The 27,065-nt window shown below is 54.8% G+C and overlaps 2 protein-coding genes across 3 annotated transcripts; one reads left to right on the top strand and one right to left on the bottom strand.

The window, feature by feature from the left end:
• Positions 1–205: 205 nt before the first annotated feature.
• On the top strand, positions 206–11,888 carry CTSB (cathepsin B). Its single transcript, XM_075048946.1, has 10 exons — positions 206–334; positions 5,694–5,845; positions 6,413–6,498; positions 6,909–7,023; positions 7,270–7,388; positions 7,997–8,082; positions 8,788–8,934; positions 9,590–9,706; positions 10,277–10,405; positions 10,499–11,888. Exons 2-10 carry the CDS (start codon positions 5,720–5,722, stop codon positions 10,594–10,596), a joined length of 1,023 nt encoding a protein of 340 aa, XP_074905047.1. The 5' UTR covers positions 206–334; positions 5,694–5,719; the 3' UTR covers positions 10,597–11,888.
• Positions 11,889–11,940: 52 nt separating this feature from the next.
• Positions 11,941–26,334, bottom strand: FDFT1 (farnesyl-diphosphate farnesyltransferase 1). Of its 2 annotated transcripts, XM_075048945.1 has the most exons (8): positions 26,184–26,334; positions 25,320–25,417; positions 19,703–19,886; positions 17,636–17,764; positions 16,961–17,152; positions 15,731–15,907; positions 15,309–15,461; positions 11,941–14,051 (listed from the first exon to the last, which is right to left on the bottom strand). In XM_075048945.1, the coding sequence occupies exons 1-8, from the start codon at positions 26,298–26,300 to the stop codon at positions 13,830–13,832; spliced, it is 1,272 nt and encodes a 423-aa protein (XP_074905046.1). In that variant the 5' UTR covers positions 26,301–26,334; the 3' UTR covers positions 11,941–13,829. The 2 variants fall into 2 exon arrangements, with proteins under 2 accessions (XP_074905046.1, XP_074905044.1); XM_075048943.1 differs by lacking the exon at positions 26,184–26,334 and having other exon boundaries at positions 25,320–25,612.
• Between the last annotated feature and the right edge of the window lie 731 nt (positions 26,335–27,065).

The raw sequence follows: 27,065 nt of genomic DNA, 5'->3' as shown, positions 1-27,065 counted from the left end.
GGGATTGAGGAAGGATGGAGGTGGAATGCAGGTGGGCTTGAGGAGGGATGGAGGTGGAATGCAGGTGGGCTCGAGGAGGGACGGAGGAGGGATGCAGGTGGGCTCGAGGAGGGGTGCAGGCAGGATGCGGGTGGGCCCGAGGAGGGCCGGAGGTGGCACGCAGGCGGCTCGGAGGAGGGAGGCGGGCGGGCGGCCGGGGGAGGCGGGGAGCCGGCAGGATGCAGTCACGGCGCAGCCCCGGCGGGGGCGGGCCGGCCGCCGTGACTCAGCCGCCGGGCGCTGCCCCTTCCGCGGCCGCCGGGGGAGCGCCGAGCCGGGGGGACCGTGCGGGGCGGTGAGTCCCGCCGGGGGGGACCGGCACCGGCACCGGGGATAAGGGAGCGCGGCGGGGAGGGGAGAGGGTGCTGCGGGGCAGGGGGACGCGGGGGGGAGTGGGATGGGGCAGCCCCTTTTGCTGCTGCCGTGGGGGAGAAGAGGCCGGGCGGGGAGGGCTGAGCCCCCCCCCGGGGGGGGGGGGGGGGCTGCGAACCCCTTCCCCGAGGGGCAGCAGGAGCGTTTCCCACGTTTTCCAGCTGGGTTTGGGGTTGGTTTGTTTTTTGGCCGTGGTGGGGCCGGGAGGGATGCTCTGCGGCTCGGGGGGTTGCAGGGAAAACGGCGTTAAAACCCTCAGCGCGTCTTAAAACCAGCAAAGCTTCAGCTGGGAGGGGGAGAGGAGGGGAGAGGAAACCTTGTTTTCATGATTAAGACAAAAAAAAAACCCAAAACCCAGGCCTGCTCGTCAGCTGACTCTGAGGAGGTCGGTTTGGCACCCGCTGAAGGGCTTCTGGGAACATCCCGTGATGCGGGGCTGAGCTTGGGTCTGCACCAGGGCCGTGGCTTGGAGATGGTGCTGGGCAAAAGCTGCCTCGCATCTGTCTGTCCTGCATTCTATCCGACGTACGATATATCTGGCATCCATATATCGCACTCTCAGGGTTGTGCTGCGGGCATGATAGAGCAAAGATCGCTTCCTTCTTGTATTTACCTCCAGGTTGCAAAGTTGAGGGTGGGGGTAAGGAATTTCAGGAGCGCAGGGTGGCTGCTACAGCAGCTGAGGTCTTGTGCAAGGCTCTGGTTTGTGGATTGGCCTGTGGGAAGAAGAAAGGGGGAAGAAAAAAAATAAAAATCAGTGCAGCTCCATTTGGGAGGAATCTTGCGCTTTCTGTGAATGTAAGCTGTAGAGGTGAGCGCTGCAACTTTGTCTCGAGGTGTATGTCTTTTGCCAGATACCTAACCTGTGCTAATGATTTGGCTTTCCTGGAAAGGAATGGGTGTGGGGAAGAGTGCCTCATGCTGCTTTTTTTTTTTTTTCAAAGGATGACCAAAAAATCAAGCTTTGACAATGGCTGTAATGAAGTCACCAGGCCATGAGTTTGGTGCATGCCTGTGGGACCACCAAGCTAACCTGGCGGTGCAGCAAGCTAAGCTGGATTGCTTTGTTTATAGGCTTGCTTTATTGTGGCTTAGAGTCACGCACAAATCCTGGCAGCCAGAACAAAGGACAAAGCTCAGCTTGGGTAAAGGGCTTCTTGCTGGAGGAGGACACATGACTTGGGCTTTGCTGAGTACCTCTCACCCTGGAGGGGTGGGGGGGTTGGAGCTGGGGGGTGGGACAGCTTTTATCTTCCTCCCAGCCTTGGAAGAGGGTGTGTGGGTGCCCTGTCTGTGCCTGGAGGGGTTTGGAGGAGCTGGCAGGTACTTCAGGGCTGTGACTTATCTCATGGCCTGACCTGCCTAAACTGAGTCATGTGAGCTGGGCTCTGAATAGCCTGTTTGGGGGTGGTTTGTTTTTTTTGTGGTGGTTTGGTTTTTTTTTTGTGATTGTGCAGAAAAATGCCCTGTTAAATGGGACTTGTGGGCTTTGATTTGCGGGTGATGTGGAGAAGACCTTCGCGGTGGGACTCTGCATCTCCCTTGGCCGCTGGGAGGAGGCGGTGGGACCCTCCTGATCTCTGGCATAGCGTGGTCCAAGGAGTCAGAGAGCTCTGTCCTTGAGAAAGCAGGCAGGGAACTGCTGCTGGCTCCAAGATCTCCTGGTCAGAAGGGATGGAGAAGGCACCTGGGTGATGTCACCTCCTCCCCATCTCTCTGCCTGCGCCGATGCAGCGCAGAGGGACTGCGGGTGGGTGGTGCAGCGCCAGCCGCAGCCATCTCGCTTCGGATGCTCTCCTCCCTCGCATGCCGCAGCCTGCAGCTGCTCTGAGCAGCTCGTGTTGGAGAGCCTTCAGCCTCAGTGCTTCCTCCTCACCGGCTGGGAGGGGGAGGCTCAAGGGCTGCGCTCAGGTGGCCCAAATTTCTTCTTTTTAAAGCAACCAGCTGGCTGAATTGAGAGAGTCCTGCCCAGGGTCAGGTGTGCTGGTGGGTAGCAGCTTTCTGGAGTTATTTCTTGCTCGTCCTTCGAGAAATTACATTATCAGATACTTTGGATCCCAAAGCAGGGGACTTGTTCTCAGCTCCCGGGTCTGCAGCCCAAGAAGAGGTAGAGCAGTTTGGGGGGGGGGCTCTTTGCAAGCCCCAAACATCCTCCAGCCATCTAGAGAATTTACTAGGGTGAGGCTGCTGTGCCTTAAGTCCGACAGCCGAGCTTCGCTTCTGTTTTCAAGCCGTTGGGCTTCGGCGGGGAGGGAGGTGTGTGCGGAGGAGATAGCGGTGCTGGGGGAAGCAGGCGCGAGATAACGCTGCCACGGGAAGTGTCTTGCTGCATCGTGGCAGTGGGAGAGGAGGGCGATGGGGGAAACCAGCAGCCTTTTCTTACTTGCTGCGTTGCCACTGGGGTCGGTGTGCCTCTGGCTGCAAGTGAGTTGCTCTCGGTGGAAATTCATCCTGTGAGGCCCATGCCTGTGCTCTCTCTCTGTAGATTTGCTGTACGCAGGGTGCTTGCTAAAGCCGGGGGGGAAGAAATTGCATGAGATCAAGGATTTCCCCTTCCCTCTCCACCCAGGTCTTGGGATACTCCGTGCCATCCAGCTGAGAGTTATCAGCTCCCCCCTGAGACTTCAGGCCCACAGGAGACTTCATAGAATCACAGAATGGTTTGGGTGGGAAGGGACATTTAAAGGTCATCTAGTCAACCCCACTGCAACGAGCAGGGACATCTTCAACCAGATCAGGTTGCTCACAGCCCCGTCCAACCTGACCTTGAATGTTTTTGGGGATGGGGCAGCTACCACCTCTCTGGGCAACCTGGGCCAGCATCTTGCCATCCTCAGTGTAAAAAATTTCTTCCTTATATCTAGTCTGATTCTACACTCTTTTAGTTTAAACCCACTACCCCTTGTCCTATTGCTACAGGCCCTACTAAAAAGTCTGTCCCCATCTTTCTTATAAGCTCCTTTAGGTACTGGAAAGCCGCAGTAAGGTCTGCCCGGAGCCTTCTCTTCTCCAGGCTGAACCACCCCGACTCTCTCATAGCCCCTAGGGAGCCTTCATGCCCATGGGAGACTTGGCAAGAGGCTTGTTTGCCGAAAACAACCGACTGGCTCCCAGCTATTTGGGTTGCGCTGGGCCACGTCTCGCTGGGTTTGCTGGCCATCAGCCATGTCACGGCGCGGAGGCAATGCAGCAGAGCTTAAAAAACCGAGCGGCTGTCGGAGGGGAAACTGCCTGGTGTCTTTTTTCAGTTGGGTTTCAGGTTGCCTGGAGCTCACAGCCTGCAGCCGGTGTGGTCTGGTAACCTGAGGATGTCAGATCTCCCGCGTCCGTCCATCAAGAGCTCGGTGCAAGCAGCCGTATTGCTGTGGGAGGCTTTGCGGACGGGTTTCAGTGTGTCAGCAAATTTACTAGCATCCTGCTGAAAACGAAAGTGTATCAGGTGGCTTCTGGCCTCAAAAGCCTCCTTTCTGTGCTACAGAAAATATGAAGTTGACTGCAGGAAGTACAGAGGCTTTGGGGTTTAGGGTTTGGGTTTGTTTTTTTTAAAAAGATTTTTCATTAGGAAAGGTATTTCAGGTCAGGCTGGTAGGCTTCCTATAGCCATGTTGAAGGGGCACAAGGCAAAAACTACAGTAGCCATAGAAATGTGTATTTGTTTCTCTGGGTGTAACCTCCTTTCTGCTGCGTGAGCAGGGGAGCACGGCGGGGACATCAGCAGTGCCAGCGAGTCCCTCGCCCGTGAGAAACCTCTAAGTAAGCAAATACGCATGGAACACCTTCAAAGAGGTGAGATCAGGGGGTAGGAGGACCCACACGCTGCTGAAACTCAACTAGCTTTTGTGCTGAGAGAGTGGGAAGGAAAATAAATAAATGGTGAAAGGAGGAGAAAGAAGGAAAAAAAAAAAAGCCCCTTTATACAGTTAGCTGCAGCCGCCCGGGCTTGTTGCTGGCAGAAAGTAGGACACTCCTGCTGGGTTTTTTTCTCTGGAAAGGCTAAACTTGGCTGTGAGTGGGTGGAGGCAGCCTGCATGGAAATGCCCGTGCATCTTCCCATCTCCTGACCCTGCTCGGCGAGCTGGGCTGCCGCGGGGCCGGAGAGCTGCGTGTCCGGCTGCTCGGGTGTAGTTTGCCCAGAAGGGTTTAAGCCCAGGCTCGCAAAGGTGATTACACGTTCAGCTCGCTGAGATGAGTAGGAATTAAAGCCTACATATCTCTGCGGTTCAGGCTACCGTGGACTGGCTGAGGTCTCGGGTCGCTCGTCAGGCTTGGAGCTCGTCGGCGTGGATGTGGGGTTGGTGGAAGGGGAGCTGGAGGTTTGGGGAGGAGGGTGCTCCGGTGTGTTTGCAGAGGTCGAGCAGCTCCTGGTCCGGCTCTGTGTCCGAGTCAGGCTTGGGGACGTGGAGCGAGCAGTTTCTGCTGGCTTTCGGGGTTAAATTGGAGTTGGGCGATTTAATGTGAATTGGGTTAAAGGAGGCAGGAGAGCGGAGAAACCACCCCGCTCTGGAGCATCTTTGGGCTGGGTGATGCTTGTGCTCCTGCACGGGAGGCTGTGGTCCACCCTTGCTGTGCTCCTGGATTTTTCCTGCGTCTCTATTCCCCAAATTGGGACTTTTCTGATGCCCTGCGTTAAGGGATGCGGCTTCACAGCCTCCCTCGTGAAAAGCCCCGGAGGGAGGGGAGCGCAGGCAGCAGCCACAGGCAGCTCCGGTGCATGCGGACCCCCCCTCTGCGTGGGCAAGAGCTCACTACCCCAGGACCGTGACCCCGATCGGGGTCCCCAGGGCAACAGGCTGGCCAAAATGAGGCCATAAAATCCAAAAATGTGATTTGGAGTGAGATCTTCAAAGGGAAGAGCATCGCACTGGGGTGGGGGCTAGCAAGTCGCCGCGGCTGCAGCCCTGCCTGCAGTTTGCCGTGGAGGTGAGGTGTCACTTATTCTTTCTAGTCCTTATTCTCCATTTATGTGGAAGTAAACACAGCTGTTAATACCCTCCAAATCCCTTGGATCTACTACAAAAGATATTTTCCTGCTGCTACTAATCCTGCAGTGGTCAACAAACAGGGTTGCCTTGTCTGATTTCTCCTGAGCTGCGGGAGGAGGGTTATTAGTCTGCCTCTGCGTCTTTCCTGACCTTTGGGGTAAATCGGGATTGGGAGGGACTTGGTGCAGCCATGTGTTCTACGCTCCCACGTGTTGCTGTGACGGTCCTTCTGGCAAGCCCTTGCTCGCGGTCCGAGCACGCTTTGGGAAGGTTTCCAATGATGCCCAAATCTGGCTGCAGGTGGAGTGTCCCGTTCTGCAGCCAAGATGTGGCCGTCCGTGTCCATCCTGTGTGTCCTGGTGGCCTTCGCTAATGCTCGCAGCATTCCTTACTACCCGCCTCTCTCCAGCGACTTGGTCAACCACATAAACAAGCTCAACACCACCTGGAGGGTGAGTACCAGCTTGGTTTTGGGTTTTTTTGTTGGTTTTTTTTTTGGATGCATTGCTCAACCGTCTCTTTGTGGGACTCAATAGCTGAGCTTTGGGAGTCTCACCACGGTGGTTGCATCAAACCAGCCTTGGTCCCAGGTGACTTCTCCAGTGAGTTGATGCTGTCAGGGATTCCTGCAGTGACAGTAACTGTGGAGCTTCTCTTTGGAGCAAAGCACTGATGAATTTGTAGAGTAGGAGCAATGCTAAGAGGAGGAAACTCGTGTGGGAGGCTGGAAACGAGCAGCAAGTGTCAAGCTATATCGATGACCTGGCCAAACCCTCCTCGGCCGGGCTGCTGTGGGCAAAGCCTAGAGCTGGACCGTAGCTTACCGCTCGTGATGTGCTGATGCTGGAAGGGGCTGTGTTCTGTGTCTATAGGTACGTTGGCTCTTGGCCCCTGGGTTTTTATAGCAAGTGTCAGACACTGGTTGGGCTTGAGGAAGATCTGGAGCACCAGGCTGGTCCCAGCACTGCACTTGGTGGCTATGAAGAGTGACATCCCGTTTCTCTGTGTCTCTTTCCCAGGCAGGGCACAACTTCCACAACACTGACATGAGCTATGTGAAGAAGCTCTGCGGCACCTTCCTGGGTGGGCCCAAGCTTCCCGAGAGGTGAGTGCTGGGAGAAGAAGATGAGGGCCCTGTAAAAGCTCGTGTGGGTGCTCCTGGTGTGTCTGGAGTGGGTGAGGGTCTCCTGGCAGACTGTGAGTGGGGTTGTCCTGGGTCCAGCCTGGTGGACATCTCGCATGGAATTAAGTACGGAAGCATGCATGGGAGAACATCCATCCTCTGTCCTGCCAGGTACTTGACCAATCGTGTAATTTGTACTCCTTGAAACTCAAAACCCTGGAGGAGCTGCTGACCCGGTCTGAGGACTTCAGGAGTATTTATTCTCCTCCAGAAAGCAAACAACAAGAGCCTTTGTCCTCCAGGTCACCTTCAGAGGAGGTTGGAAAGTCCTGTGCATCCAGTCCTGTTACGCTGCTGTTCCTGTAACAGGACTTCCCTCTTCTCACTCGCAGGGTAGATTTTGCTGCAGACATGGAGCTGCCCGATAACTTTGACGCGCGGACGCAGTGGCCCAACTGTCCTACCATCAATGAGATAAGAGACCAGGGCTCCTGCGGCTCTTGCTGGGTAAGAGCACGGGCGGTTTAAGGTTGTGTCGATACAGACTTTGCCGGACAAAACCCGTGCTGATGAGTTTGCGGCTGAACTGCATAAATGGGGGGGACACGGGGGATCCTGCAGTGTCTGAGCTTCTTGGTGGGCATCTCCCAGCCAGGCTCATGCTTGCTGCTCTCATTGCCAGAAGGTTGCCTGGTTTCTCTCCCATGGCCAGCTCTTAACGGTCTTCCCTCGGGTTTTTGGGGCTGCCCGCAGGCTTTTGGCGCCGTAGAAGCGATTTCGGACAGGATCTGCGTTCACACAAACGCCAAGGTGAGCGTGGAGGTCTCGGCGGAGGACTTGCTGTCGTGCTGCGGCTTCGAGTGCGGCATGGGGTGAGCTGCTCGTGGTTCTTGGGCACTTAAAAGAAGGTGGGTGGGGGGAGTGGGGACACAACCCGAAGAGGCTGATCGTTTCAGCCCTGTCTTCCTCGTCTCCCTAATGAGCAGGAAGCCCCACCAGCGGTTTGTGCCGTAGATGCTGGAGTTATGTGGGAACATAAAGGTGACTGCGTGGACTGAAAGTCCCTCTGGGACGCGTCCTGCCCCCAGGAGTAGTGGATGATGATGGCTGGTGGAGGAAGGGCAAGCACGTAACGATGCTTTCCCATACAGAGATGGCAGCTGCCTAAGCCAAAGGAAGGATCTTTTTAATAGCCCCAAAGCCTTGGTTCTCAGGCACAAACCTTTTGCCTGTGGCTTTTGCAGCTGTCAAGAGCAGGGTGGGGAGTTGGGTCTCCAAGTCGTGTGGCTTCTGCCGCTCCCGGCAGCAGAGGCTGACCGGGGACCTGGTAAGGCGGCATCACCGCTTTGGGATTTGGAGGCATGGGTGCTCTTAGCTCCTTGCCCTGAGGTTTTGATGTCTCGAGGCCTAGAAATCCTGGGGAAGGCAGGGACAGACTTAAAAAGGTTCGACGTGCTGGAACTGCTGTCTCTTTCTCCAGGTGCAACGGTGGTTACCCCTCCGGCGCGTGGAGGTACTGGACAGAGAGGGGCCTCGTGTCTGGGGGTCTCTACGATTCCCATGTGGGTAAGTCCTGGCAGATGCCCTTGTGAAAGCAAAGAGGAGCATCTCTGCTCAGTTACAGGTTCATGTCCTTCAGGGTGCTTCTCTTCTGGTCTGCATCCTTGTGTGGCTGGTCCCTCCTTCAGCTCTGGGCTCAAACACCTCTGCTAGCCCAGCTGGCTGCTCCTGGCCCCATGGCTCCTTCTGGTCACCCTTTGGGACAAGGGTCCCCGAGCAGCACCTAGTGGCAGGAGACCCATGCAGGAAGGGAGAACAGCAGCCAGACTTAACAACCCCACAAGGCTTCTGCTTCCATAGCAGGAAAGAATCAGGTTGTGAATTTTTTTGTTATTGATGGGTTTGGAGCAGTTCAGTACACTTTGGATGAGGGCAGGAGTCTTCCTGACATGTTTCCCCCTCAAAAAGTAACTTCCAGACTGGAAATCTCTACCTCCTCCTAGCATGGCCATAAGTTGGTTCACGTTTCCATCTTCTCCATCCCCTTGTCAAGACAGAGGTGGTGGGAAGCAGGTCCAGAGGGCAAACCCATTGCTGACCCAGGGATTGCTCACCTGGCAGCGGCAGACCTACTTTTGCTCGCACCCCACCGATCCGCGGGGTTTCTAGGTCAGAAACGTCATCTCCTTTCTCAGGGCATCCGGTACCTTCTCCGGCATGGCTGTTGGATGCTTGGGGACAGCCAGTTCATGCTCCCTCTGTCCTCAACAGGCTGCCGTCCCTACTCCATCCCACCCTGCGAGCACCACGTCAACGGCTCCCGGCCGCCGTGCACCGGGGAAGGGGGGGAGACCCCCCGGTGCAGCCGGCACTGCGAACCTGGCTACTCCCCCTCGTACAAGGAGGACAAGCACTACGGTAAGGAAGGTGGTCTTGGCCGCCGCTTGGTGCGCGGCAGCTCCGGAGCTGTTCCCGGTGGTCACTTGGTGGGGTTGGACCTCTTTCTAAGCTGTTTTATGGTGGCTTTTTTCCTGTGGCCTCAGGATGGGTGGTCCTGGAGCAAGCCTGGCAGATGCAGAGTTTGTATTTGCGGAGACTCAGCGGAGATGGGGGAACTGATCCGGGTCCTCGTGGTGCACATGCCTGGGTTGAAGAGCGTAGTGCTGAGCCCTGGGGGGGTCCCGTGTAAAAGCCACCTTCTTCCTACTCCCTGGTGGCAGCCAGCACTATACCTGTAGGAGAGTCTGGCTGTTTCTTGGAGATTTGTCTTAGCCTCGAGTAATTTGGTTTGGTTTGGAAGTGAAGATGTACAAGGGGAAAACTTCCCACTGAAGCTGCCTGGAATAGGTCTGGGTACAGAATAGGACTCGGGTTAAGTTGTTCCCTCTGGAAGACGGATGGTTGGAGCCCAATTTCCCTGCCTGGCTGTGTCAGCTGGGTTTGAATTTAACTTTGAAGTGGAGAAGGCTTCTTGCATGGGCATGCCAAGCAGTCACTGTCCAGCTGTCCCGAGACCTGTGTGGCCTGACAATGCCGTACTAATGGTGGGATTTTTTTTTTTTTTTCTCTCTAGGCATCACATCCTATGGTGTCCCCCACAGCGAGAAGGAAATCATGGCTGAGATCTACAAGAACGGCCCGGTGGAAGGAGCCTTTATTGTCTATGAGGACTTCCTGATGTACAAGTCTGGTGAGCATCAGCGCCGAGGCTGTAGGGAGCCCGGTTCCCTACTTCATCCGTAGGGTCCGTTTTTTTGTGGCCCTTTTCCCTCTACTCAAGTCTGAAAGGAGATCTCAAGTTCACACTTGAATATCTGGTGTTGCAAGAACACGGGCAGATACCATCTCCCGTATCCGTTGGTTCACAGCAAGGGGAATAGGTGTTTGGGACCGGTTCAGGGAGGAAGCCCCAAAGGGGAGCTCCCAGAACTGCAGCGGAGAACAACAGCCAGGATTTTAGGTAAAATCCTGGCAGATGGCTGTCCTGGTGTGGACCCCAGTTCCCTGTTCTGAACTGCTTGGGATGTGCTGCCTTTTGGGCTCCTTGCCGAGTGTCTCTGGGTGTCCCGCGTGCCGAGCTGACGCTTGGCATCAGTCTTTCCTCCAGACTCTACACTAAGCTTCAGGTTTGCATTTAACCAAAAAAAAAAAAACAAAAAAACCTTCACGGCTGGTCTCTGGGCTTTGGTACGGAATTTCTCCCGCGCTGGCAGCGGTCTGAGGTGGGCGCCCGTTGACGTCTTGCCGTGTTGCCTTGCAGGGGTCTACCAGCACGTGTCCGGCGAGCAGGTTGGAGGCCACGCGATCCGGATCCTGGGCTGGGGGGTGGACAACGGCACTCCGTACTGGTTGGCCGCCAACTCCTGGAACACCGACTGGGGGGACAATGGTGAGGCACCCCTGGGTGCTGCCCGAGGGAACCCCTTCCCCGTTCTCCTTGGCGTGCTGGGGAGGTTGACTTTTGCTCTTGGTGTGCTTCCAGGCTTCTTCAAAATTCTCCGAGGAGAGGACCACTGCGGCATCGAGTCCGAGATCGTGGCTGGCATCCCCAGTACGGAGCAGTACTGGAAGAGGGTGTAACCCTCTTGATCAAACCACAAGTAATCCTGAGTCCCCGATACTTTTAACTGATAGTGGGTTGGGTGCAGAGCCCCCCCCCCCTTCTAAGAGGCTATAGTTGAGGTTACTTTATTAAAGCTTTTTATCTTTTTTTTTTTTTTTTTTTTTTTTAATTGTGGTGGAGCTGGAGGTGGAACTGCTCTCTGCAAGCCCTCTGCTCCCGGTGGGTCGCAGCTATGGGGCATTCCCTGCTCAAAGGACTGCTGGAGGGTTCGCTGGCCTCTTGTGCCGTGGTATTTGGTTAGCCTGGACCCCTTCCAGCCCAGTCTGTTACTGGGAGGGTGGGAAGCAGTAGCTTTGTGCTGGGACGAGGGACTTGGTGGGGCAGCGGAGATGGATCTTGCTGGGAAGCCGTGGCCAGGGGTGATTGTGCACCCCTGGCCAGGTTGGTCTGTTAGCACCTAAAATAAGCAGGGTATGTTAGTGTGTGCCTTGAATTGGCTGAACTTAGATCTATTAATGACAAAATACCGATGAACTTCATGTGGGGCTGGCTCTGGCCGGAGCTGCGGTAATGCCCCTTCCTGCCTGCAAGAAGTCCTTTGTGCATCGCTTGCTCTGCTCCATCCATTCGGCTGCTTTTAAAACCACTCATTCCTCAGCTGTTTATTTGCTTTTTTTTTTTTCTGCTGTAGCCTGGGGTTATTGATCCTAGGAGAGGGCCTGCCTGGAGCTCCACAAGCCTTTGATCAAATGTCCCGCAACATCTAGGAGGATGCTGGAAAGGGCAAATTACTTTTTTTTATCCGTGGTGGGGCAGCTTGGTGTGTGCAGTGGGTCATGCCTTGGCGAGGGTGCTGCATCTTACCTGGTGTGGTGCTTGGGGACTGCGGGTGCTGAACGCCGAGCAGAGGTGAGGGATGTTCCCCAGGTCTGCTGCAGGGAGCTCATGCAGATGCTTGGAGGTATCTCACTAACTTGCACACAACTGAAGCTTTTTTTATTTTCGAGCCACAGACATTAAGGAAGAAGAAAAGAATTGTTATTTTTCTTATTGGGGAGATGTGCGATAGTTGTGTAGGAGGAATCGTGTGATTTGCCAACACTAATAGAGCGAAAGAGCTTTTTTTAAAAATTTTATTTTAAAGCACAAAATATATTGCTGAGCTGAGGCTACAGGCCTGAAATGCGTGAAGCAGGCTCTCCTTTGCACTGTAAAATAGCCCCTTACCTCTGCTTACTCAGACTCCAGTGAGACAGAGCTGTGGTGTATATGATTGGAACAACTGTGCCAATAAATGATTTCTCTGGTGTCTTGTCTCCTGGCCTTTGGTTGCTTCAGCTTGACTTCACACCCCCTCAGCCTAATCTCCTGTTCTGTGCATTGTGGAAGCCAGGTGAGACCCTTTTGTCTTCATGCAAGTGTGGTCAGTCCTAGCCCAGTCCACTGTCACCAGTATGGCCAAAGTGACTTGTGCCAACTCCTGAGCAGCCCCTGGGCATTGCCTACTCCTGGTGATGGGGAGGGTGCTTCAACATGGACCAGAGTGGAGCCAGGACTGCCCCCAGCATCTCTGCACGGGGAGGAGGATGCACCAAGGCACTGGAGAGCCTGGCTGCAGGGCAAGGTCCGTTAAAAGTTAATTTACTGACCTTCAGCAGACTCTCACCTTGGTTACAATTATTCCTTTGGCACACAAGGCTTTACTGTGATGCCTGTAAGTGGCAGCAAGGAAGCACCTCCGTTTCATCTGAGCTGAGGGCTTGTAACTTGTAGCATGGTGGGGAATTACCATTGTAAAAGAAATGACAGGTAGAAAAAATTACCTTTTTTTTTTCCCAAAGAAAACTTTAATTTCAACAAGACAGGAAGCTGCACAAAGAGAGCTACCGCAAGTTATCTTGAACAACAGCTTAAAACTATCTACATTGGTACTTGTGGAGTAGGGGTCCTCCCTCTGAGTAACAGTCTGGCCATGTCCGCTTGGCCTTGCAAAGGCCACCACACCATACCTGGTAGACTTGGCTCCGTCCTGCACCAGGACACAGGCTGTCCTCTCCTTCACAAAGGCAAAACAGCATTTGGGGGCGATAGGGACCAAGAAAACAAAACTCCACCCCAGGAAAACGGGACTTGCCTTTAAAGTGTTGTTTCTTCTCACCCAAGCTGTTCCCAGGAGGTACACAGCCCACGTGTAAGTCCAGGCTGATGTGTTTCAAAACAGCAGTGGAAGCCAATTCCAGTTACACGTCCGTCTAACCCAAAGCATCCTCCTGAGCTAGAGCCAAGTGGGGAAAAACCCAGGGAAACCCACCCAGGCCCTCTCCTCGGTGGCTCAAGCCTTCCCAGCCCGTGGCAGGGATCGCCGCTGCCTTTGGGCAGAGCCCAGACCCTGCAGTGGAGTCGGGCATGGGGTTATCAGCTCAGCAGCTCCCTTCTCCTTTGAACCACCCCCACAGCCGCTAAAACACAAAGCTTTGCAAGTGCAGGGTGCCGTCTGCCAGAGGGCAGGGAGCTGCAATAGATGGCTTTCAGCTAGGGGCACGTTAAAGTGGACAGAGCATCCCACCTCTGTTATTTAACATTAAAAGGGCTTGTTTCAAGCCTAGCAGCTTCCTTCAGCCCAACACCAGAAATGTGAAATTGCCTCTCCCTGTCTCCAGGCTGCAGGATGTCAACCAGCCTGGGTTGAGGGCCAGAAGGTGGCCAGAGCTTTTTCCCTGGATAAGGAAGCACGTTCCTCTCCCGGCTGAAGCAGTGTCCTTCCAGTGCGGAGCAGGCACTAGAGGCGATGGGGAAGAGGCTGCCTAAGAAAGGGAGGCAAAACCCAGGTTTTGCTCAGCTCTGAGCTGGAAAGGTGTCTCAAATCTCAAGCAAGAAAAGAGGCAACTGGAGTTCCTATTTAAAAACCATCCTAACCAAAAAAAAAAATAAAAAAAAAAAATCAGGTAAACCGTCCCAACAGGAAAGAAGGGGGAAAAAAAATAAAAATAAAAATTCAACCCCAAACAATAAGACTCCGGTTAGTGGTTGTAACCATCCAAGCAGACGGCAAGGGGGGTGAGGAGCGGAGTCCGGCAATGCCGCACCATCGCCCCGGGGCTGCAGCTCACCGGCGTCCCGTCCTCGTCACCGTCCCAGGCCCCGTGGCACCCCGGTGCCTGGCCATCCCCACCGGCAGGGAACGAAGAGCCTCCTGCCTCCGCCGCCCGTCCACCGACCATCTCTTCCCCCCCGGCCACCCGCTTGCCCATCAGTTCTCGCCCGCCTGGACGTACTCCTCGGTGGCCTTGGAGATGGTGCTGAGGTACTGCCAGCTCAGGGCGGCCAGGAGCATGGCGCACGACAGGTAGATGGGGGAATAGTGGTGGCGCGACGCCATGGGGCCGCCGGGCAAGCTCATGGTGCGGATGGAGGCGATGACCTGCTGCGTCTTGTTGGATGATGGGTCCGTGCTTGGGATCTTCTGGTAGATCTGGGGAAGGAGGAAGGAGGAGTTAACGGTGCCCACCCAAGGCTGAGGAGACAAACGGGACCACCGGGTGGAAGAGGAAGCCTTCAGGGACCGCTGTGTCCTCAACAGCAACCTCAGCGGTGGTCTGCCATGGAGCAAGGACCAGCTGCAAGGGATGGCTGGATGGGGCCACGGTCCGTTTCCCTTGAGAGGTGCATTAAGCCAAGCAGCCTCTTGAGGGCACCCCACGATGGGAGATGGACCACACGGCCTCAGACACAATCCCTCAACCACCAGTGGCGTTGCTGGGGCCAGCGGTTCTTGCCCAGCTATCCTCACTCACCGCCGGTGTGCTGCAGCCCACCCCAAACCAGTGAGGACACCCCAGTGTGGCCAGCAGCCGGTGTGACTGCCAGGCAATGGCCACCTCCATTAGATAACCCCAGGTTCTTTGGGGTTTTCTCATCACGGTCTGCAAACCTGATGGTCTTTGAGATACTTGTTTGCATGAGTCTTAGGGACACATGCACAAGCAGAGACCCTAAGATGTCACTGTCCCTTGCCATGGGGTTGGCCAGCCTGCAAAGGGAGCTCTAATAACCCATGGTTTGGGGTCTCCCTGATGCAGAAGCAACATGTTTTTACTGAACAGCCCACGATGGATTTGGGTTTTGCTTTTCTTGGGTGTTTGTTGGGATTTTTTTTCTCCCATGAATCCATCCACCAGTTGTTCCTCCAGGTGAACTTTTAGTCTCCACAGTACCCTGAAGCCAGGGGTCCCACTGCTTTAACAACATGCAAAGAGCTGCCCTCATTTACTGTTGGCCGTGGAGCACAAGGAAACAACCACCACATCGTGCTGCCAGCTGCAACTACAGACACCGAGAAAAGAAGACCGCTCACTGGAGCGGCCCATGGGGAGATGAGGTACCCAGTTCAGAAGAAGTATGTTGTGGGAAAGGGGCTGAGCAGACACAGAGGACAAGGGAAGTCCCGTGCTGTGACAGCTGACTCCTCTGGTTCTCCACCAAAAGGACGGCAGGACCTCCGTCTCTGCCTCCCAACACAGGCACAGACCAAGGGCACGTTCAAGGGAACACACCAAGCACCCAGTTGGGTCCAAGCCAAAACCACATCGGGGTCACTGTGTCCTGGCACCACTGAACTGACTTAGAGATGTAAGGAAAGGATTAACAGATTCACATGTCCTCCCAATTCCACACCAGGAATGAGGACAGGACCAGCCAGAAATGACTCAAAGCAAACTGCTCGACTTACCTCTTCCACGTACTGGTACATGATGGCTTTGACAGCTTGTATGTTTGTGGCATCCATCATTAGAGTGACAGCTTGTCCCTTCCGGATCTTCACGACGCCCCTGAACACCTGCTTGTTGTTATAGCAGGCAGCCAGCGTGGCAATAGCCATCACCTAAGGAGAAACACAAAGAGCCCTTACCGCATTGTGAGGAGCTTGCCAAGGCAGTAACCTTGGCCCTAGTGAAATCGATGGCAAGACACTCCGGAATGGAGCCACAATCTCACCGACAGCAGAAACGGTAGGTACCAGGAAAGAAGGAAGAGATAGAAGAGATGGAGAATAAACAGGCTAATGCTGATATGATACGTAACCTCCTTCACCTCCAACTTCTCATCAGCTGGGCTGCAGACAATGAAGAACCACCTGAGAACATGACTCACCTGGGGGATAGCGCAGAAGTTGAAGACACTTTGGTTTTTCAGGCGGGATAAGTATGTGAGGACATCAGGGACATGGTGGAGGGCGTTGGTGATGAGCTCATTCAGACACTGGACAGCCATATCAATGTTTTCTGGTTTGGCAAGATCCGACAGCTTCTTTGCGTATCTGCTCCAAACCTAAACATTAAGATAAGGACTCACAAGTTGGAAGGTACATTTATGCCGTAAGAGAGACATCAATAACAGTCTGAGGTCTGGGAGAGTGCCAAGAACCACCAGAGACCCATGAAAGCCTTGAAGGATTTGGGCTTACTAGGCTAAAAAAACAGAAGGGTGGGCAAGCTGTGGGACATGACAGTGGCCTTTGCATATACAAAGGGATTGCAAAGGAGGACGATGCAACTCAAATCCACATCTTCTCTAGGCAGGGTGAGGAAAAGACACTTCACACATCAGGCTGAGATCAAGAAATGCTCTACGAGACAGGTAAGCCACATGGAAAAGGGAGAGAAAAATTCTTGGAGGGCCTCAAAAAGAGCAGACAAGCATCTGTCAGGCACAGGCAGAGCCGATCCTGCCTTTGGGGACAGATTAGGTAACCTCTTGAGGTCTCACCCCGTCTTACCATCCCTCATTCCTAGAACCAACATAACAGAGAGGGGAAAAAAGCTGCGCAACAAGTTCTCGGCAGTGTGGGGAGACATCACCTCATCCCCACATCTCTACCCAGAAAGCTGTAGATAGATGTGGAACTTCTCAGCCAGCTGCCATTAGAAGAACTGTTATTATCAAGAAGATGTACAACCAACAGTAGCGATCTTATGCAGCATAGTTTTACTCTAGGGTCTTAATAAAATTAAAGCAGACCGTCAAGTCCCTCCTGTTAACTTTGATTTAAAGGGACATGAGAGACAACACAATTTTAGCTGTGCAGCTTCTGCTATGCATCCTGTAATGCATTCCTGAGACAGGTGTCCTGGCAAGCACGGATGGTTGGCTCCATCCATTACAGGTCTTGGACAGAAGTATGAAAGACTGTCAAGGGACACCAACAAACAGTGGGGAAAAAACCCTGGCTTTGTGTGTTTCAAAGGAAATTCCAGCAGGAACTCCCCCAAAGAGAGGATGCAACTCACTGTATCAGAGCAGCAACGACAGTACCTTCAGTCTTAGCGCATTTCCCAAAAGGCACAGCAGAAACGCTCACCCCAAAGCGGTGTTTCCCCTCACCTCTCTGGGCCAGAACTCCCTTCCCTCCAGCTGGTCCTCCAGATAGTCACGGATAATGTTCGTTTTCTGCAGGAAGAGGCCCATGGAGTTGGCCAGCTCCGTGTCCTGCCCGACGATAGGGTCTTCTAGCTCTGATGCAGAGAAGAGACGGGAAAGTCCTATCCCCACCAGCCCAGCAACGTAGTGACAATACTGCGAGGCACCGAGAGGGGAAGGGGCAGAAAAAAAACAAGATAAAAGGAGCAATTACAAAGAGCTGCCTATTTGCCACATTGAGTTTTACAAAAGTGATGCTCAAGAGATAATTGACGGTACATTTTCTGCAGGTTCTCATGGCCCTCCCAGGGATGCCTTAGCTTTCCCTTGCCCAGCAAACACCAAGGATGTCCCACCAAGATGCCACTCTGCCTTTCCAGCAGCTGATGAACTGACCACAGGGGAACAGCTGACATGATGGTTCACCCAAAACACGTGCTGGTGGGCAACACCGACAATCCACACCATCTTCCTGATAACCACAGGACCAGCAGTCTCTCAAAGCCTTCCCAAGCCCACACAGCCTCCCTCAACCGGCTGAACCCTCTCTTCCCTCAGGGATGCTCTGTCTCTCCTTTCCACAGAGACGAGGTGGACCCTACTCACATTCAGTCCGCTCGTCTGTCCGGGCTGACTTACCTTATCCCACTCATGCTGAGAGTCCACCTTCTTCTCCAAGAACTCCGCCATCCCGACACCCATCTTGTGGCAAATATCTGAAATCACATCCTGGTAGACCTTTGACAGCTTCCTGAACTCCATGGAGATCTGCAGCACAAACCACCACGAGGAAAAAAAAAGACAGCGTCAGGAAAAAATAGCAAAGCTCAACATTTATAAAGAAATCAGAAAAAGACTGTTTACCAGGCTCTTATCCCACCCTGGCTGGAGGTCTAGGACAACTCCCACAACCAGAACTGTTTCAAGGCCCTTAAAGCACAGACTCAGCCTGTTCTCAGTCTAAACGGTACGGTCTCTGGCGGTAGATCAGACACAGCAATATTTTTGGGAAGGCTCCATAGCCTTGGACTGGTATCATCTGGGAGCTGCAGGACAAAACTAGCTACGCTTGGTGCACAGAGTTGGTTTTTTTTTAATTTGTGAGAGCACTCCATCATGCCAACCACAGGAAAAGACGGGGAGGTTTCTGGTCCTCTGTTCTCTTGAGCCCTCTCCAGTTCTGGCTCCACAGGGCACGTTTTGCACAACTGGAAAGGCATCAAGCAACCCAGAAAGTGTGAAACCCTTCTGCATGTCCAACAATATGATTCAGTGACTCGATTGCTCTCACACTGAAAATAATTTAAAAGTTCATCCTCCCCTTCCCAAACCTGTGGAGCATCACGTTTTATTGTGCTGAGCTTTACTGTCCATCAGTGGGTAACTGCAGCCAGCCCAGGGTGTGTTTCTGATAAGGACAGCGGTCCGAATGATTACAGCTCAGACACCACTGCAGATCCGGGCTCTCCTCCTGACTCTATCCATGGCTGCTGGAATGTCCTTGCCCTGTGTCTGTCTGTCTGTAAAATAAGCGTATCGGCTCTGCTTCTGTCTCAATGGCTTCAATCCATTACACAGAGAAGCGGGACCTGCAAGCACACCTCTACCAAGTATTATTAATATCATACCTGCACATGAACTCAGATTGCCCAGGTGAATAACACATACGCACCAAGAGAGAACAACGAGGTGCCATAAATACCTTCTCAAAAGCTTTTCTAAAGTACCAAGCCATTGGCATACCTACCATATCTCTATCACTATATACATCAAGAATCCCCTGACACAGCGATCTCCTATAGCACACGCCCCTGCTATCCCAAGGCTGAGCACCAAAAGTTACAACACACCTCAGTTTCCCTAACAATTATCTCATTCCCACTGTTAGGAAAAGCCCGGTAAGGGTAGAATAAATTTAAAATGGTAAAAAGCTGAATAAAACAGAACTTCCTCCGAAAATGAAATGCTCCTCACTATAACCATTATATTTTTTTTCTCAAACAGAGCTTAAAAAAAACCCTAAAAAATAAACCCAGCTGTTCTTGATCAATGTGAGCAAGGGCAGACCTGCAGCATCTACCAAGGGCCAGTCCTTGAGCCCTCACTGAAACCAGATGTCTCCATCCCCACTCAGCAGAGCCCAGCCTGGCCCCTGAGGAGCTTCTGACCCCAAGCAATCCCCAGGCAGCGCTTGGGAAGTATTGCTACTAACAGTGAAGGTGCTTTTTATCTTATAGGCATGTCACAGATTTGCAGACAGACTCCTGTAAGCCTAGAGCGGCTCCTGCAGGACCGCTACAAACGCTGGTCCATCCATAAGCCGAATGCCAGACAAGTTCTCCTCCTCTCCCTATCTGTTGGGGGTCACAGGACACCCAACCCAGGCAACGCACAGCGTTGGGCAACAAACGCGAACCGCTCTCCACGAGGCGACGGTCGTTTACTCTTCCAATAGGGGAGGCAAAAAGCCGCTTTTTAGAGCTGGCACTTTTCCACAGCCAGATTACCTCTGGCTCGTATAGAGAGTTGCACAATGTTTGGGTTTCTCGCTCCAGCTCTGCATCCAGCCCCGCGTGCAGGTGATGTAGCTCTTTGGAAGAGCTACGGGCTCACCAGGGACTGACCGAGCTCAGGCGTAACGTGGAGAGACAACCGCGCACGCAAAGGTGACACGAGGCAGCTGAAGCAACGAGGTGGACGTCTTACCGTTGGGAAGTCCTCGAGCACCTGCCGGTCCTTCTCCTTGCTCTCCATGTATTTCCACTCTGGTTGATAGAGATAAGAGTGAAACTCGTGCAGCATCGGAACCTTTACATCTAAGCTGATGGTCATGTCATCCTCTATAGTGTCCAGGGCACGAAGAACTAGGTAGAATATACAGACGGCATGTCTGGGAAGGGGAGAAAAAACAATCATCCCTTACTTGGGATTGCCTATTAGGCAGGACAAACAGCTTAGATTAACCACAAAGCCTTTGGCAGAGGTGCTTCCAACTCAACACAACACGCACTGGCACCACCAGGTCGTCGATGCCTTGGGTGACACAAGCACGCTTTCACGTTTCAAGCAATACAGTACTTCAGCCACCGAGTAGAGAGGAAAGCCGCGATGTGAAAAACTTCCCAGCCCCCACCATTGTATCCCAGTGTCTCCTACAGTTTGGAAACCAGCTTTGGTCAAAAGATGCCCGCGTCCAATCCCTCTTCCGTCAAATCCTAGAATGGTTTGGGTTGGAAGGGACCTGTCAAGGTCATCTAGTCCAACCCCCTGCCATGAGCAGGGACATCTTCAACCAGATCAGGTTGCTCAGCCCTCATCTAGGGACAGTGGCTGTCCCTTGCAGTGCAGGAACACAAAATGCACGCGTTAGAAACGTGCTGCTCAAACCCCGGGGTCGCAGGAGCAGGTTAGGGATGGAAAGCACCAACAGCAGCGCTTCCCACCCTCCGCGCTCTTCATCTCCTTGAATCTCCGCTCTGAGCAAGACGTGCCTCCGCACAACCTCCCCACAGGCTGACTGCTGCCAAAGCTGCAGCCTGCCTGAGCTGGGTTAGGAAAACCAGGTTTCTCCCTTCGTGCAGAGAGCTACAGCATGGCTTTTGGCTTTCTAAGATGCGTATCGGGGAAGGGACGGACCTGGAAGGTCTCCCTGGGCAGGGTAGGGCACTGCCAGATCCAACCCTGCAAGCAAGGCCAGCACTCACCAGGACCCAGAGGACAGAGCCTGAGGTCAGCTTATTGGAAAAAGCAAATGCAAAATAAGGAAGGGGAAAAAAAGCGGGTGTACTTTTCCTAACACTTCCCCTTCTCTGCACCCAGCACGCTTTTATCCTGTTTGGGGGGGAACAAGGGGGTCCCTTACTGTACAACAGGAATGTCAGGACTGGCAGACAGAGCCAAAACACCCCGTATTTTTAAATCTCCATGCACAAGATGCTGGAGCCAGCCCACATGTCCAAGCACCCCAGCGGAAAGCTGCTGGAGACCTGCTTCCCCTCTTGGTCCCCATTGCCCCTGCCTTCCACATGCGAGCTCCCCATTTCTGCAGCTGAAGCAAAAAAAAAAAAAAAAAAGTCCTGATGGCAAGAAACACCAGCTCCAAATCCAGGATTTATATAAAATCCTCTAGCGCTAAATGAGCAGAGTGATACGTCAAGGAGATGATGTGTTTATTAATTGTTTGACAAATGGAAACTAGCTTGGACTGCTTAAGCATTAATTACTAGACAAAAGCATTGCTCTCCTGGGATGACAACATGCAAGCAGTGGTTAAGCAGCCAGGGAAAACTGACAGGCTTCTAAAGCCAAAACTGTTAAATTTGGCATTTTTTGCTTAATCGAAGGGTATTTAATACCTCTGTCACACCACACATCTGAGTGCTCAGAGTAGCTCCCCGGTGCTCTCCCGTTCCTTTGCATGACCGAGTTATTCCATTTCAACCAGGGTGCAAACATTCATCCAACACGATGCAAGTGCCCAGGACTCCTACCCGGCTTCAGCAGTGACTTCCACTGGCAGCAACCAAGAAAGGCAGAGCAGACCCTGAAATGCCATCCCAGAAGCACCTATCACACTGATACTGTGCCAAGGAAAGAGCTAGTGATAACTCCAGAGCCCAGCATAGTTCAAATAGTTATTTAACCCCACTTCTGCATCCAAACCTTAACTGCACCCCTAGCTTCCATTGTATACTGATTTTAGCTCCGTGGCAATTTGGGCAAATCAAAGGGGGAAATTTTTTATGATGAGGATGGTGAAACACTGGAACGGGTTGCCCAGAGAGGTGGTAGCTGCCCCATCCCTGGAATCATCCAAGCTCAGGTTGGACGGGGATCTGAGCGACCTGATCTAGTTGAAGATGTCCCTGCTCATTGCAGTGGGGTTGGACTAGATGACCTTTAAAGGTCCTCCCAACCCAAACTATTCTATGAAATAGAAGACCATAAAAACAACTACACAGTGAGCGTGGTCTGCCCGCAGCTCCCCATTTCTCTGCAGGGTTCCCAGGCACCATGGTCCCAGCTGGGCTCCAACCTGAGATCCACAGGGATGACAGGAGCCAACCAAAGCCTGCACAGTCTTCACCAGAAAACGTGCGTGACAGCACTGGGAAGAGGACGCTCCGGCATTACCTCCCCTTTGCACAACTGGAAGCGCCTGCTTCCAAAGAGCAAACCCGGTTTCATCTCCGGGCTCAAGCTCCAGCTCTGTCCTAGGCGCAGCTCCCCCTTTCCCAGGCGAGGAGGTCTCTTTTTCTCTTTTCTCCTCGCCATCACATTCACCCTCTGCGAGCACAAGGCTGGTCCTCTCCGCAAAGCAGCTAAACCTGCAGGAATTGATCCTGAAGGGTCCCAGGGACAGGCAGGACCACGGGGCCGGCAGCAGGGGAAGGCAGGAGCATCCCTCTCCTCCTCTCCACCGCAGGAGAGGAGCTGGGACGTTGGCTTGTAACTCCTCGCCACCACCACCAGTTATGATGTTGGTTCAGCTGCCAATGAAGCTGCAGTTTTGAGCTTCCCACCTTCCGAGAAAACGCTTCCCTAACTGTGGAGCAACAGGCTGGACAGGGCCCTGGCCAGCAAAACACATGGTTTAGGGGCCAAAAAAAATAAGCAAGAAGAAAGCAAACATTTTAGCTCAACTCCGTGTGCACTAGCCTGGGGAGCATCGCTCCAAGCGATCATCAAGAAACTCTCCATTTTCCAGCACTCCTTGGGAAACGCATGGAAACTCTCCTGGGAGCAGGGATGCGAAACAGGGAGCAAGAGCTTCACGCTTCCCCAGCCTTCAAACAAGGAGATTTCACTCCAGAGAAGCTGCAAACAAAATTGTGGCAGGGGAGGGGAGCGGGCTGGGGTGTAGGACACCGCGCTCGGGAGCGGACCCCGGGCAGTGCTGCGCTTCTCAGCACGACGTGATTGTTCTAATGTTTGAATCCTACACCACCAGCTCCTTCAACCAGCAAGCACAGAGGCAAATATGAAGCAGCCTGTAACCACAGGGGTTCAGTTTAACCCCCTAATGGGGTTAACATCAAAGAAAACACTTCTTTGACGTGATCCAGCAAAATTAATTCCTTCGGTAAGCTTGCTGCTCTGCCCATTTCTATATTCTGCCTGTTTTGCATTTCCCTCTTTTGTCCCTAAACTCTTCAGTGGAGCTACTGCACTTTGAAAATTAATTTCTTCTAATCCACTACAGAGCCAGCTGTAGTTCAGCAGCAATCTCCGCACAGCTGTAGGTTGCAAAGATCCAGCAATAGCATTTTTAGGATGCCAGGCAGAAGTTTCTATGCCCTGAGGGTAGGGAGCCTTCCTGATCCGGGCAAGCTGCAATGTAAGGATTGAAGAAAAGACAGACAAGACAGATAACTGCAGGAAGACCAAGGCAAGCACACTGCGTACTGACAACTGCTAACAAGTTTCAAGGTGCTTTATTGATTGGCTTTTTTTTTTTTCTTAATTTCTACATTAGCTAATATACTAAGCATGGAAAAAAAAGTTTAATTCTTGGCCCCACTCATACCTTTCCATGCAACCCCGGCCAAACCGCTGAATTTCTTTGCCTTTCCTGTGAAACAGGCTGCAGACAACCATTTCATAAATGCTGGGTGACAGCTATGGGGCACCATCCAAAATGCCAAACCAGGGCTCAGAAACCCAACAGATAACCCAGCGTTCAGGCTGCCACCTGCAACTGCTCGGCGGAGTCACAACCGCAGCATTAGACACGTCTGGTGCAACTTCTGGAAACCTCTAATTTTGATAATTAATCCAGCTTGGGATTAACTGGAGAGAGATCTACATGCTGAAATCAGTAATTACTGTATGAATATAAGGAATTATATAGAGCATATATACACGCACAAGGCCCCAGACCAGCGGAGCTTTGCATCCTCTGTTACTATTACCATCCGAAGCTTTCCTGCACGGGTCAGCAACATTTGCACAGCAAAAAACGAGCGCGCAGCGAGCCCCCTCCGTAGGGCGTAGGTTTTGAGGCAGCTGCTTCCAAAAGCACCTTCCAGGCAGCGTCCAGACCCTCGGTCAGCCCCCGGTTTTTGCTCACCTCCTCCCACCGGTGGGGCCACGTCTTTCCAAGCCAGCCCGAAGGCCAGCGCCAGCCTTGGCACCGCCAGGACACATTCCCAGGGTGTCACAAACAGCACCCGGCCAGGCGTCGCGTTTAACTGTCTGCTGGCCGAAAAGCTGGAGCGTTTGTCCCAGCAACCCAGCTCCGGCGTGGCGGGGGACACATGCGTTACGGCGGACGTGAAAAACCCCACGTCCAGCTGCAGGAGGTGGGGCTGCACGGAGCATCTCCCCGCCAGCTCAGCCCGGTATGCCGGTGATTGCTGCATGGGGCGGGGGGGGGGAAGAGGGAGCACCTCCCAGCAGCTATAGCATATGGGGGCATTGCACGGACCACCTCCTGGCCAGTTCTGCCAGCGAGCCCTGGCATTGGGGGGGGCCACTGCACCCACCACCTCTCAGGGAGCACTTGGTCTTGGGGGGGCATTGCACCCATCATGTCCTGGGGAGCCCTGGTCTCGGGGGGGGGGGGGGATTGCACCCACCGCCTCCTGGGGACCCTCAGCCTTAGGGGCCCATTGCACCCACTGTGTCCCGGGGAGCCCTAGTCTTGGGGGGGGCCCATTGCACCCACTGTGTCCCGGGGAGCCCTAGTCTTGGGGGGGGCCCATTGCACCCACTGTGTCCAGGGGAGCCCTGGTCTCGGGGGGGGCCCGTTGCACCCACTGTGTCCAGGGGAGCCCTAGTCTTGGGGGGGGCCCATTGCACCCACTGTGTCCCGGGGAGCCCTGGTCTCGGGGGGGGCCCGTTGCACCCACTGTGTCCCAGAGAGCCCTGGTCTTGGGGGGGGCCCATTGCACCCACTGTGTCCCAGAGAGTCCTGGTCTCGGGGGGGGGGGCCCATTGCACCCACTGTGTCCCGAGGAGTGCCAGTCTCGGGGGGGGCCTGTTGCACCCACCAAGTCCTAGGCAGCCCTGGTCTTGGGGGGGGGGGGGGGGGGGCACTGCACCCACCGTGTCCTGGGGACCCCTGGTCTAGGGGGTCCCATTGCACCCCCCATATCCTAGGGACCCCTGGTCTCGGGGGTGGGGGGCATTGCACCCACCACCTCCTGGGCACCCCCGGTCTCGGGAGGGGGCCCCATTGCACCCACCGTGTCCTGAGAAGCCCCGGTCTCAGGGGGACCCATTGCACCCACCGTGCCCCGGGGAACCCCAGCCTCAGGGGTCCCACTGCACCCCCCCACGCTGTGTGTCCGTCCCCCCCCCGGTCCCCCAGCTCCGGGCTCACCGCAGCTCTCCGTCCAGGGCCTGGATAACGGCGGCGAAGCTGCGGCTGGTCTGGTTGAGGTAGCGGTAGCAGATACGGAGACCCCGACCCAGCGAGTCCTGCGGGGAGAACGGGGCACACCGGGGGGGCGGCTGAAGGCGGGGGGCCACCACCGCGACCGGCACCGACACAGCCGGGGGACCCCTCTGCTGTACCCTCCCCCGTAACCTCCCCAAAGCCCGGGGGGGACCCCGAGGAGGGGAGAGAGCCAGAGTCCGCTTGAAGAGGGACACGGCTTTAGTGCTGGCCGCCATGGGGAACGGCGGGGGGGGGGGGGCTGCGGTCCGCTCCGCCTTCCCCCCCCCAAAACCCTTCCCCGGCCCGCCCCCTTAACCCGCTCGGTGCCCGGCGTTACCCGCAACCGGGGGCCCTTGCACGGAAAGCACCGGGAACCGCGAGAAAGGCCCGGGAAAAAGCTTGAAACCGGTGCGATAAAACCGGAGCCGGTGCGATAAAACCGGAGCCGGGGTTTAACGAAGCTGCTGCAAAAGCAGAGGGGCCGCGCGTCTTCTCGGAGCCTGGTGCAATGCGGGCAGGGGACCGGCCCCCTCCCTCCCCCCCCGGGCCAAGGCACGGAAAGTCAGAAACCGGTGTAACGAAGCACGGAAACCGGTGAAACGAAGCACCGAAACCGGCAAAGCCCAGCCGGTGACTGCGGACGGCGGCCCTGCAACGCTCGCCCATGGCAACGCCGCAGGGAGATGACAGCCCCCCCATCCTCATCCTCCTCCTCCTCCTCCTCCCGGTCCCCGCTCCACCGCGGCACCGCATCCCCCCAGCCGGTGCACCGAAGGATAGAACCGAAGCGCATCCCGTGCCGCTCACCGGGTCGATCCGCGGCATGACGGCCCGGTAGCCGCCCATCTTGAACCGCAGCAGGTTGTAGATGTCCTCGGGGTGGCCCAGCCATTTCTTCAGCAGCTCCATGGGGGACGCGCTCATTCCCCCGCCGCCGCCACCCGCTCCCACCGCAACCCCCCCCTTCCCCGCCGCCCGGTGCTTAACCGGAGGCGGGCGGGGCCGCCTTTGCCCCGCCCCCCTCCGCCAATCAACCCGCTCCTTCCCATGGCTCGGTGGGCCGGCGGGGCGCTTATTGGTGGAGGCGCCCTCGCACCAGGGGAGAGCCAGCCAATAGGAAAGCGGCGGGGGGCTGGTGTGACGGCCGGCCGGCCGTTCGGCTGAGCGGGTGGGCGGCGCCCCTCGCCACACGCTCGGCGGGGCGGGAAGGCGGCCGCGGGGCCACACAGCCCGGCCCCGCCGCTTCCCGGCCGTACCCCCCCCTCGGAGCCCTGGGGAAGGCACAGCACCCTCCCAAGCGAGCCCCACAGCCCCTTTTTTCCCCCCCCTCACAGCCCCTCTTCTCTCCCCCCCTCACAGCCCCTCTTCCCCCCTCACAGCCCCTCTTCCCCCCTCACAGCCCCTCTTCCCCCCTCACAGCCCCTCTTCTCTCCCCGCCCTGCTTTCCTCAGGCAGCCCCCGCGCCCTCCTCGCTTCAGGTCGTGAGGCAGGCTTTTATTTTTAAGTCACCTTCTGTCTTTTCTCTTGTTTTTTTTTTTTTTTTTCCCCTAGTGGCACTTCTCCTCACCTGCTGGGAGCCGGGAGGTGAGGCCTCACCCCCCGACCTCTGCTCGCTCTCCGAATTTGGCTCAGCCGTCTCTCCCCTACACCATCCTCCAAGGTGCAAGGTTCAGCTTTTAGGGCTCTCTT

Source organism: Buteo buteo, chromosome 17 (assembly GCF_964188355.1).
Source record: "Buteo buteo chromosome 17, bButBut1.hap1.1, whole genome shotgun sequence".
In the NCBI taxonomy this organism is placed as follows: domain Eukaryota; kingdom Metazoa; phylum Chordata; class Aves; order Accipitriformes; family Accipitridae; genus Buteo; species Buteo buteo.
The sequence above is the reverse complement of the archived record's forward strand: the minus strand, read 5'-3'. Positions and strand labels throughout refer to the sequence as shown.

What these genes read in the sequence shown, in the direction of transcription:
- CTSB (XM_075048946.1), top strand. Translation starts at nt 5,720, where the DNA reads ATGTGGCCGTCCGTGTCCATCCTGTGTGTCCTGGTGGCCTTCGCTAAT. An exon ending in GCTCCTGCGGCTCTTGCTGG is followed by an intron (nt 7,024 to 7,269) that starts GTAAGAGCACGG and finishes GGCTGCCCGCAG; the next exon opens with GCTTTTGGCGCCGTAGAAGC. An exon ending in GGCTTCGAGTGCGGCATGGG is followed by an intron (nt 7,389 to 7,996) that starts GTGAGCTGCTCG and finishes CTCTTTCTCCAG; the next exon opens with GTGCAACGGTGGTTACCCCT.
- FDFT1 (XM_075048943.1), bottom strand. Translation starts at nt 25,612, where the DNA reads ATGGCGGCCAGCACTAAAGCCGTGTCCCTCTTCAAGCGGACTCTGGCT. An exon ending in TGCTCGAGGACTTCCCAACG is followed by an intron (nt 17,765 to 19,702) that starts GTAAGACGTCCA and finishes TTTGTGCTGCAG; the next exon opens with ATCTCCATGGAGTTCAGGAA. An exon ending in CTCAGCATGAGTGGGATAAG is followed by an intron (nt 17,153 to 17,635) that starts GTAAGTCAGCCC and finishes GGTGCCTCGCAG; the next exon opens with TATTGTCACTACGTTGCTGG.